Source organism: Vulpes lagopus, chromosome 18 (assembly GCF_018345385.1).
Source record: "Vulpes lagopus strain Blue_001 chromosome 18, ASM1834538v1, whole genome shotgun sequence".
In the NCBI taxonomy this organism is placed as follows: Eukaryota; Metazoa; Chordata; class Mammalia; order Carnivora; family Canidae; genus Vulpes; species Vulpes lagopus.
The window spans coordinates 44,122,263-44,134,553 of record NC_054841.1 but is presented as its reverse complement, the minus strand read 5'-3'; the positions used below and the strand labels follow the sequence as shown (position 1 = coordinate 44,134,553).

The following is a 12,291-nucleotide window of genomic DNA, read 5'->3' as shown; positions in this document are numbered from 1 at the left end:
GTCTGTCAACTCCCCAAAATCTTGAAAGAGGATTTGAAAGATCTCAAGGTTGTCAAGGTTGCTTGGGATTTTGTATCTCAAGCTAATGTGAATTTGCAAATTAGTCATTGATTTCTGGCTCTCTAAATACCTGTTGCTATGGATGAGGTGATGGATCGGCTGGTAATGACCTGATCTATCATCTCTGTGTTGCCTGAACTCTATGTCTCAGACACCCATAAATGCTTATTTTGGTGACTATATTGCCATGAGTTCCTTGTAGCCTCAGATCTGATAAACATATCAATTCTCCTCTAGCCTTTATTACCATCCTGCTTAAGTGCTAATACCTCTGGTAAGAAATATGTATTGTATATTGTATATACTCCCTGCTTCAATGGAGATAACATCTCTGCCTTCCAGAAAGTTCCCCCAGCTTCTTTCTAGTCAACCTTCTACCCTCTAAGGTCATAGGTTAGTTTTTCCTGTTATCCACCTTCAAATAAAGAAAATCATACACTATGTGATTTTAGCCAACCACCTTCTTTTAGTCAATATGTGTTTTGAGGTTAATTCGTGCGTGTGTCAGGAATTCATTCTTCTTAATTGCTGTGTAGTGTTCCATCCTATGAATACACAATTTGTTAATCCATCCTCCTGTGGATGGGAATTTGAGTTCTTGCCAGTTTTCAGGTATTACAACTCAAGTGGCTATGAGCATTTTTGTACACTTTGTTTTGTGGGTATGTTTTTATTTCTCTTGGGCAAAGACCCAGGAGTAGAATTGCTGAGTCACAGGGTTGGTGTTTATTTAACTTTGCAAGAAACTGCCAAGCACTTTTCCAAAATGATTGTCCCATTTTATACTCCTACCAGAATTAAGGAGGCATTTTTAAAATTATACTTTGCACAGTGATTAATAAAATGTTAAATGAAATTTATTTTGTAATTTTATGCCAGTATCCAGCACTTTTCCAATTAGCTGCTATGTGGATATGAAGATGGGAATGGATGGATGACAACATTGGGACTGTCTGGCTGGATTTCAGAGCAAGAAAGCTATCAGATGTTTTCTGTGAGGGGCTTCCAAATGCAGTAGAATCCAGAGTACAGTAAGACCCTTGAATCTCATAGGCGTCCTGATTCTGCAGGCTCTTAAATCCAGGACTGTGGTGATATCATTTATCCATCTGAGGCTCTGGGGATACCCTCACTGACCTTCCAGTCTTGCCGATGCCCTCACACAGAGAGACTTGGCCCAGTTTAAAATACACAACCCATCAAAGTTACAAAGCGATACTCAAATGGGAAGAGAAATAACTGCAATCTGGCTCTTTGTCATTCTCCAGAAAATTAAAAAAAAAAAAAAAGGAAAGAAATCAGAACTTAAGACTGCAGGAGCTTAGAAAATGATATTGATTAAGTAAAGCTGCAAGCAGTACATGTGAGCACCAATGGATTTTGAGATTTTCCTCTCAGCTGCTTTAGAAAATTCTGACTTGACCCTGGAGGGGCCTTATATCTAGAAAACAGTTTTCTCTGTTTCATGATATATGTGCTTTCTTTCAGTTATTTCAGTTATTTCTTTCAGTTATTTCAGTCATTGTAACAGCCACAAACTTACAGTAGAAATTCAATCAGTATCATCTGGAAGCTACCTTTAAACATAACGTAACAAATATAACTCCTTCAGCAAACCAACTGATACAGAAATGTGCTTTTTAAGTGATTATGAGGAGCAGGAGAAGTCAGAAAAGGAACATACTTATATTTTGGGGTATTCTTTTCAGTCTTTTTTTTCCTCCCGAAGAGTGTTTTTACCTATATGCACATGTAAATGTTTCTATTTCTGTTACTCAACAGTAAGACTTTCCTTCATGCGAGGGATAAGAATATATATACACACACACACACACAAAGAATATATGCACAAAGTATACTATGCATAGGTGTATATAATTCACACATATGTCATGTGTATTTACCTCTACGTATATTATATACATATATAAGCACAGGGATGTTAATATATGTGCACATTTTAGCTGACCTAAATTTCCATTTCTGAATAAAGGGGTAGAATGGCTTCCTTTCTCTTTGAATCAACAGTGTTTCTGGACATTTTGCCATCTTTTCTTCCATTGCTGTGTGGTCCAAACAGAGCACCCCCTCCACCAGGGGCAGGTTTATTCCTTCACTTAACAAATATTCATTGAATACCGCCCCCGCCAGTCTGTGCCACGTGCTGCTCCAGGTGCTGAGGATAGAACAGGGAGTTAGGAAAATCAGACTCCCTGTGCTTGAACCTGATGTACCAGTGATTATGTGATTTCTCGGAAGGCAGCCAGCAGCTGGGAGATGAAGCCAGTGACATGAAGCGGGGACTCTGAGCATTACAGTATCCCTTTGAGTGTGACTTGGCTCTATAAAGCAGAAGACCTGTTCTTAAGTTGTATCCCTTATTGAGCTAATAAAGAAGCTTAATTCTATTGGGAAGAAAAAGTCATCACTCATTATTATGGACATAGAGTTAAATATATCAATTTGTTCTAACCACACAGGCAATAAAAGTGTAGTGTTTTAGGATGGAGAATCCAGAAAAAAAGAAAAAAAAAATAATTCCACCTAGGATAAACATACTCATATTTTTGTGTGCTTCTTTGCAGTCTTTTTCTGTGAAAGTATGTTTGTCTATGTACACATATAAACATTTCTTTCTTGTTTTTTGGAGTGAGAGGGAAAGCGTGAGCAGGTGGGAGGGAGAAGGACAGAGGGAGAGGGAGAGAATCTTAAGCAGGCTCCATGCCCAGCATGGAACCTGACGCAGGGCTCAATCTCACGACCCTGAGATCATGACCTGAGTTGAAATTAAGAGGCGGATGCTTAAGCAACTGAGCCACCCAGGAGCCCCTATATGTAAACATTTCTACTTCTGTCAGCCGATAGTAAAGCTTCCCTCATGCAAGAGATAAGAATACATGTGCAATTTATATATATATCTATGTACATACACATATACTATGCCTAGATGTATATACAAATATATATGAATTTAACCTATATGTACATTTCATGCACATATAAAAACACAGATATGCTAATCTCTGTGCATATACCATATAAGCATACAACATAACATAAAAATGTATATTTTGTATGAATAAACATGTATATGTATACAATATACCAACCATACATGTGCACACTGCACATATATGCACACATACCTATATTCCAGTTTGCACATGTATGTGCACTATGTGCACACACAATATATGTGTCTGTGTGTACATGCATCCTCTATATGCCTATATTTACATACTTCCACATAGTTATCTATTCGTTACTTATACTCACTATAGTCAAGTCTTGGAAAGAAGAAAGCCCTACAGCTGAATGACATAAACACAGAAAGCCATGCACCTGCAGGATTACCATGAGAGGGAAAAACGATCTCATTATGTGGACAGAGCTTTTCCAGGCCAAAGGAACTGAGGGCAGAGGAACCGAATGTGGGGCTCCCTGGACTGAGTTCTGGCTCCTCAAGTGGCCTCTGCTGGCCCGCTCACTGCTGTGAGGAGTCCGCCTGCCCAAGGGAGGGCCTGCTGGATACTCAGCCTGTTAGCCTCAGATGGAAGTTCCTGAGTCTGGGAAAGGGGTTTGGCCTCTTTGGTGGGAACAGAAGATCATAGCTGGACAAACTCGCTCTCCATTTCAGAGGCAGCACCTGGCTCTGAATGAGGCTCCCCTGAAACTCAGGAGAACTGTGAAGATTGCTGGTGTGACTCCAAGGGGCTACCCCCCTCACTGCCTCAGGTGTGGCCTACCGACAAAAGCAGCACCAATGTCACCTGGGGGCTTGTTATAAATGCAGAATCTTGAGCCCCTCATCAGACCTCCCGAATCAGAGTTTGCATTTTATCAAGGATGCCCAGGTGACAGGGCTGGTTGGTTCCATTTCCTTACTCGGTAGCTTGGGGCCCTGGAATGAAGCAGAGGCCCCAAGGAGTGGCAGGCCCCGTGCTTCCAAAGGATACAGGATGTCTCAGGTGGGGTTCCTGAGCCCACACCTGCAACCACATCTCTTCACACACAAGGAGACAAGATGACGTGGCTGGAAGCCCCAGGCCTCCTCATCTGCAACTAACCACAGAGACGAGGAAGGGAGGCAAACAACAGCTACAAGATACCTGGAAACCTCGTAGTTGGGTCTGGCATCCATCCCATTTAGGTGAGGAAAAGGAAACAACTGACCTGAGAGGGACCCGTTTGTCCCACTAATAAGACCCAGTTGTGGCAACCAGATGAGTTGTCTGGTATCACTCACAGGTCCTTAGTCGTCTGCCTGGGGGGGAGGGCGGTGTGCATGGGGCTTCTGGCCTTTGGGGGGCCGACTCTGGCCCCTTATAGACTCTTCACCTGGCCTGAGAGCTTCTTTAATCAGTGAAACACTTCAGCAAAATAGGCATTTTTTTGGAGCTTGGTTATGGGCTGCCAATGGTGAACTCTTGAAAGCGTAGGCCAGGCTAGGCAGAATTTTAGAAGTAAGCCCCCAAGAGTCTGTGCCCTGATTCTCGGAACCTGTGAAGAGGAGGTGACTGTGCTATGCTGTGTAGCCAAATTAGCCTCCTGACAGGGGGAATGCAGGTGGGCCTGGTCCAAGCCCCTCAAAAGCAGAAGGGGCAGTCCAAGAGACCAGATATGTGAGAAGGACCAGAGGTGCCATTGCTGATTTGAATGCACGCCATCTGGAGCAGTGAGCAACCCCCTCAAGTGACAGCCAGCAAGGAAACAGGGCTCAGCAATACAACCACAGGGAACTGGATTTTGCCAATAATCTGCCTTTGTTAGAGAGTGATTCTCCCTGGGGCCTCTGGGAAAGTCTATAGCCCTGTCTATACCTCCAGTATGGCCTTCGGAGCCTCTGAAGCCCAGCCAGGCGGTGCTGGACTTCTAACCTACAGAACTGGAGGCTAATCAACAGGTGTGGTTTGAAGCCGCTAAATTTGTGGTAATTTGTTATACAGCAATAGAAAAGGAACACAAAAGTGCATAAGGGAGAAACAGCCTGGTTACTTAATTCTTAAAATTTTTTTTTGTTCTGGTCCATAGAGAAGAAAGTCACCAAGAAAAGGCGTCAAAGATGGCAAAATGGATAAAGAGCCAGCATGCTTTTTTTTTTTTTCTATCAAGATAAGCTGCTAACAAGTAATGATTTAACTCTGGCTGGGCGGTTTGGGAATTTGGGGCATAGGATCCGAGGGAATATTCTCTAGTTAGTTTTGAGATCTGAGGGGCCCTGAGGGGACACGGGAACAGTTCTGGTCCTAGTTTCACTTGCTAATCCCTGCATGACAGAAAGGCCTTACATCTGAAATGAACACAGATCTCTGACACTCCACATCCACATCCACATCCTATCATTAAATGGCTTTTGAAGTGGGTCAAGCAATCCTTCCCCAGAATTCACAGTTCTCCTATAATTTTAAACTCCTGGAAAAGTCATACACATTAATTAAGCCTCTTACACTTGACCAGGGTGCTCTTTCCTGAAACAGTTGGATGCTTCTGCACAGTGTAGTAAATAGGTAGAATTATTTGGGCTTGGTCCACCTGTTCCACTAAAGGGTGGGCTGGGGAGACAAGGTCTCTGGAATGGCCAACTCATTGTTGGGTAGCAGTCAAGGGAGGACACTGCTTTGGTGGCTGGGGTCCTGAATGCTACACATGTCTTAAGCCTCCCCTTCAAGATACCAGGGAACATTCCCTTGGCTAGCATCACTGTGTGAGATTTAGCTGGGGCCAGGATGCTTTTTGCCCAGGTCTGTATCTCCTGTGGTGTCCGTCTTAGAAACAAGCAGGTCATGGGAGAGAAGAAACCTGAATGGGGATAAGGGGCAGGACGTGAGCAAAAGAACAAAGGCCAACTGGGAAGTGTGCATGTTTCCCCCTAGGCTGGCCTTGGCTGGTCAGCTCCCCCAGCCAAATGTAATGGGATGGGTGAAGGTGGATGAAGCACCTCTTCCCTTGAGCACCAAGCTGCCTTCCCAACGTAGGTCACGTGCATTTCCTCCTTGGCACCAAAAGTTCCCACGGAACATCTAAGAGAGGGTCTTCCTTCACAAAGGGCCAACAAATTATAAATTTGGTCAAAGAGCCCACATTTCAACCAGTGATCATTTGTTCCCATCTTGTTCATCTTTGGATCCTCTAAAACAGAGTTTTGCCCACTGTAGAAGTTAATATAATATAAATATTACCATGTTCATATATAGTTCTCTGAATTGTCAAACAGATCACCAAAATCAAGGACACCTACTCAGTGGCCTCAAAGCAGCTCCCAACCCCAGCCTAGAACATAGGACCTCTTACAGGGGAGGTCGAATGGCGTGTATGGTCCTTCATCATCATCCTCATCCTCCTCTTCCTCTTCGTCATTCTCATTGTTCTCATTGTCCTCATTCTCATTCTCTGTCTCATTACCAGCCTCGGCAACAACATCATCCCTCCGAGTCCCATTCACGCCTCTGTCTGGGGCACTGCTGGGCCCTGTCCCGTTCTCCACAGTGTGCTTAATTGGGATTTTGATGGCCACCTCAGATTCTCCATTGGCGTAGGCCCTACTGTTTATCAGTCTTTGTCTCTGGAAAGAGAAAGGCACATTCTTAACACAGTCAGAGGTACCGGAGATGCTTACACTTAGAACACTGGCTAGTGGGATCTTTTTCAGGCATCTGACAAGAAGATGCTTCCAGGAGATTCTGCAGTGAAGTCTTTAGGGATTCCTCAAAGTGAGAAGAACTCAGATAACCTCCTTCTGGGAGGGAGGATTAACTTTTCATGACCCACTGGAACTTGCAAATCCCTTTAGAGGAAATTTCCTATGTATGCAGTTTAGATACACCTTTCTTTCCTACCAGTGTTCTTGATTCCCTGTGTGCTGCAGTATTATCTTTGTTCTCTGGACTGTAGGCATCCCTCGGTCAATACGTGAGAAAGTCACACAAATGTGTCTGGGCTAGTGTATCAATAAGGCTGCCACTCCAGAAAAAGGGATACACCGAAAAATTCAGGTCCAAGATGAAATTACTTTAAAGTAAGGCAACCTTGATTCAGCAATTACCTCTGTGCAAGTTCACATCAGAGGGCTTTACCCAAATGAAAGATGAAAAGAAAAAGGCAGGTAGAAGGAAATAGAGTTTTTCTATATAACTGGGAGCCTGATCATGTCTGTTGACATATCGAGGGAAGAACAAGAACAAGGATGCACAGCTGGCCTCATGAGCAAAGATTCTGGGAAATAGCTAAGGGATGTTAAATATTGAGTTTGGTATTTCTGTTCTCAGACCAAGAAACTTTCCCCCCTTCCCAAAGTCTCCCACTCCTATACAGTGGCAAATAGAGTGTGCTTTTCCAGTTACCTCATTGATCAACATGCGGCTGGCCATGGAGAGTCGGGTCTTGGGGGGAAAGTGGCTGGTGATCATTATTCGAAGTCCAGCCTCAGAGAAAGAAAGCTGGTGAGGGTAGGCTGACAGCAGCTCGTCTACCATAATCACTGATGCTTTGCGGTGAAAATTAGCTAGGGAAATTAAAAACATGAAATAAAGATAACATTGAGGCTAGGAGCAGAAAAGAGACATTTAGCTTTCTCTCCCTTAGCCTCTCCCTCCTTCCCACCTATTCATTTATGATTCCATCCACCCACACATCTACCTGTCTATCCTTCCTTCCATCCACCCAATCATCCATCCATCCATCCATCCATCCATCCATCCATCCATCCAAGGAGGTTTCTAGTGAGCAACATATGGAAAATAGTCAAACTCTTCTTTCCATTAGGCTCACTGAAGCTCTTTTGAAATGACTTGAAACAATTAAGTGTCATTCACTGGCATGGTAAGAATGAGTGATAACATAAGCGAATTCCTTTGTCTCCTTAAAGGATTTTTCCCGCATTCCCCAGACCTGTGGCACACGAAAGACCCCAAAAATCTTTAGTAATCCTCTATGCCTTTCAAATGTCAACAATGTTCAATGTTCTGAGCTGTTAAAAGCTGCAAGTGGAGGGCTTTGTGGGGGAACGTGTACATTGTCATAGCCCAGCCTATGAGCGAGGCTGACAAAGGGGTGGGTAGGTGAGCTGGCCACATTACAGAGGCCCAACGTCCAGAGCAGCCCAAATTGTTACACAACATTTGCTGGCAGGCCTGATAAAAACGTTTCAGCAAGGGCCAGGCCCCCTCTCTACAAATGTGCAACATGAGCATGCAGCTCACAGGTCCCTGGCCACACACTCTCCTGGTCGTCACTCTGGTTTTCCAAGCTGCTAAAGCATGAAATGATCTCTGGAAACACTGACTAATATGAGGTAGCCTTTCTCAGTTCCCTAAGAGTATTCTTTTTATGGTTATAAACTGTCCAGAAGAGAACAGAATAAGTGAAATCCTTATGTGGGATGTCATTAAATACTCATCTTTTTGCTAAACATAGCTAGAAAAGTGTATCAAATAATCGATTTCCAAATTCTAGTAATTACCCACAGATTTCAAACTCAGACATATACTTTGAAAATAACCTATACATTTTCTAATTTCTTTTTCTGTTTTTTCCTGCAGAGCAACCATATGAGACCAAGAAGATATAAATCCACACATTTTTGGAGAAAGTTAAAAAAAAATTGAATGAAAAGCCAAACACATTCTAAGGCAAAAGTAAATGATAACTTTCTGTGTTCCTCTAAGAATGAATATTATTTATTAGTGAACACTATCTTAGTTCTGTTAGTTTATCAACTGCTTAATGAGAATCTATTGAAAATAATTACCTTGGAAAAAAAAAAAAGGAGGGAGTGGTAACTTTCTAACATTATTTTATAGCTTGGAAACTGAGGTAATGTAACCTGAAAGTAAATGTGGACATAAAAATGTACTAACAACAACTATCATTAATTGGGTATTTGACATATTTTATCTCCTTTATTCATTACAAAAATTATCCTCATTTTGCAGAAGAGAAAATTGAAGCTCAGAGAGGTTAAGTTAACTTGCTTCATGGTCACACAGCCAAAATGTGACAGAGTCAATACCTCAAGATCCCTGGTCTTTTCTCCTATACCATCGTGTCCTAATTACCCCGTGTCACTGCCAGCAAATGTTTTGCCCAAGAACTTCCACAAAGCTTTCCCAAGCGGCTCATCACCAGGTATGACTGCCCCAGGATGTCGCCAAAGGGAGACTAGGAGGCCCGTGAGCTCCTCTCTTTCGGTCTCCTCTGGGGCAGGTGGCATCCCACCAAGCCAGCCTCAGCACCCCAGGGGTGGCCGTGACAGTGGGTGCCAGGCAGCCTCCGGAGCTCCTCCTGGGACCCAGGCTGTCTGAGTTTACCTTTCTTGAGTAGCACCACAGTCGCATCGCAATTACTGCTGTCGTCAATTTCAGCATTGTTGGCCAAACCGTTGACCATGTTCCCAGTGCCTTTCGTCCTCCTTTCGAAGCACTGATGGATGCAAGCGTTATATCTGAACAAAGTAATGAGCAGAAGGAGTCCATCAGTGTTTGCTGTTCCCCCATCTCCTAGCCCTCACCCACTGTGCCCTGTGGCTCTGAGGTTAGGCACACTGTGGGGGACTCTGTGCCTCAAGTTATAATTATTATTATCCTGTCCTCCCATTTCCCCACAGCAAAATGCAGTCTGTCCTAGTTTCTGATTTATGTTAAGTGAAAATAAAACCAACAGCACATAAGTAAGTAGAGACACACTGCCTTCTTTGCAACTTTTCTAGGTGAGCAGAGAAACCCTGGGATTGAGTTCCCTTGCTTGAAGTCCATGCATGGAAGGGCCGTGATGAGACTTAGCAGGATGGGCAAGGTCTCCCTTCTCTCAGCCACGTCTCCAGGACCTTTGCTGTCAGGGATGTGCTGGGTGGGAGAAGGAGCAGGCATTACATCCATGCTACCCAGTGCATCACAGTCTGTGTGCTACAGGCTGGCTGGCACTCTGGGTCTGTTGGTGCTTGGCTTTCTAAGATCAGAGGTTGGGGTCCTATGAATCTCTGTTTAAGTGTTGGGCCATAATTCCAGGTTCGGTGGGCTGTTGGCTTTCAGAAACCATTCTGGGCTGTGATTAATTTGGAGTGCGATAATGTGTGGTGTTATGTGAAAGGTGAGTCCTTTTAGAGATGTAGACTGAGAGTTTTATAGATGAATTGGGATGCTGTCTGGGGCTTCATATCATGTGGAGGGAAGGAAATGGTGTGGGCTGTGGCTATCAGGGCTGATGGACGAGCATGGGAGGTTGTCATACTGATCTGTTGGCTTTTGAAAATATTCAAATTCTGGGGCAGCCTTGGTGACCCAGCGGTTTAGCGCTGCCTTCAGCCCAGGACATGATCCTGGAGACCCCGGGATCGAGTCCCATGTTGGGCTCCCTTCATGGAGCCTGCTTCTCCCTCTGCCTGTGTCTCTGCCCCTCTCTCTCTGTGTGTGTCTCTCATGAATAAATAAATAAAATCTTAAAAAAAGAGAAAATATTCAAATTCTTAATAAAAAGGTCTCCCCACTTTCTAGACTAAAGAATGTCTTGCCCCACTGATAGAGCTATGGGGGAGAGGCAGTATTTCTGTCATCTTGACTCAGAATCCATTTCCCAACAGAGATACCAACTTGCACAGGGCTTTGCTTTGAAAGCACAACTGTGTGTTACACATCTATTTGGATTTGGATAACAAGGTAATAACACTATGTCTAGTACTATTATATGAACTTTCTTGAAATCAGATATTGGTTAATGACTCAACTATACTGTCACATTTCATGCTTACAAACAACCTTTGCAGGAGGTGTTATGAACCCTGTTTTGTAAGAGAGGAAACAGAGATTCAAAATGGCTAAATTACTTGGCCCAGGTCTTACTGCTAGCAAGTGGTGGAGTGTGAAGCTGTGACCAGGCAGGGCTGAATGTGAATCTCTTGACCTCAACCACCAGAATGGTGGTCTGGGGACCACCTGGGGACCAAATCCCAAAGAAGAGACCCAGATGTACACAAATCAATCCTCACCGAGGCCAGGTATGCCTCATGCTCCCTTAAGATTTCCATCTACTTGGCCAAACTGAAATTGCTCTTTTGACCTTCAGATAGAATGTTTAAAGTCATCCACCCAGGAGGCAGCTGACAACTCTAATATATGCTGTTTTTAACTGCTGCTATTCAGTTTTAAATTTTTTAATTGAATGTTTTCAATTTTGTGCTTGCACCCTGAAGCTATTTTATTGTGGAGTGTGCAATTTTATAAATCAGATTTTATAAAACCCCATGATTAAAGCCTCTGATTGAGGACAGGGATGGCTAAAGAGCAGAGATTTCAATTTAAAACTTGGGACCAGGGATCCCTGGGTGGCGCAGCGGTTTGGCGCCTGCCTTTGGCCCAGGGCGCGATCCTGGAGACCCGGGATCGAATCCCACGTCGGGCTCCCGGTGCATGGAGCCTGCTTCTCCCTCTGCCTATGTCTCTGCATCTCTCTCTCTCTCTCTGTGACTATCATAAATAAATTAAAATTTAAAAAAAAAAATTTAAAACTTGGGACCAGAATGTATGCAGAAAATTCTGTGAGCACAGTAACTGCCATTCCCTGTTTTATTTGTATCCTGCTGGTTTGAACAGCTGGAAGGCTGGTAAAGTTGAGGGATCAGCAGAAACACACCTCATTAGCTTTCACACTGGGCATAGCTTGGGGGAGAGGAAAGAAATTGTTCACTGTGTTATCTTAATGTCCACACGCCCTGCCAGTAACCCCTGGGTTTTATAATGGCCTGATAGAGGGGTGCAGTGGTCACTAGATGCACACTAGCAAAGTACCTCAACTTTCCTTCTCTTTAGACCAGTTCTTGTGTAAGCCCTCCTTATTCTGTGAAACCTTCAGTGAATGCACTATGGGACATGCTATCGTCTAAATTCAGATTCAAAACCGAAGATCAATGTTGGGCATAATAGCAGACACTCTGTCAATTCTTCTGGAATAATTGATTCACCTTTTCAAAGCAGAAGAAAAGGACTCTTGACTCTTTGGGAATGCAAATTCAGGGCTTCAAAAAGTAAAAAACAAAAAACAAAAAACAAAAAAAAATGGGTGAAATAATCAAATTTAAAACACACTGAAAGACGATGTGTGTATTGTTGAGACCTCCCCATATGGCACTGGTTTCCTTAATGGTTTTGCTATTTGAGACAAAGGGGAGCAAGATGCCTTCAAAGGTTTTCCCCTTGGAATCTAGAAACTCTGAAAGGCCTTTGAGCCAATTCTGGTTTTCAT

At 43.5% G+C, this 12,291-nt stretch overlaps 1 protein-coding gene across 1 annotated transcript in view; it reads right to left on the bottom strand.

Moving 5' to 3' along the window:
• Positions 1 to 12,291, bottom strand: part of SLC24A3 (solute carrier family 24 member 3) — a 482,065-nt gene that overhangs the window by 31,153 nt on the left and 438,621 nt on the right. Inside the window, exons 10-12 of the mRNA XM_041732814.1 lie at positions 9,366 to 9,499; positions 7,401 to 7,561; positions 6,352 to 6,622 (exon numbers count right to left, since the gene is read on the bottom strand). Coding sequence (XP_041588748.1) covers positions 6,352 to 6,622; positions 7,401 to 7,561; positions 9,366 to 9,499 — 566 coding nt within the window. The remainder of the gene's footprint in view (positions 1 to 6,351; positions 6,623 to 7,400; positions 7,562 to 9,365; positions 9,500 to 12,291) is intronic.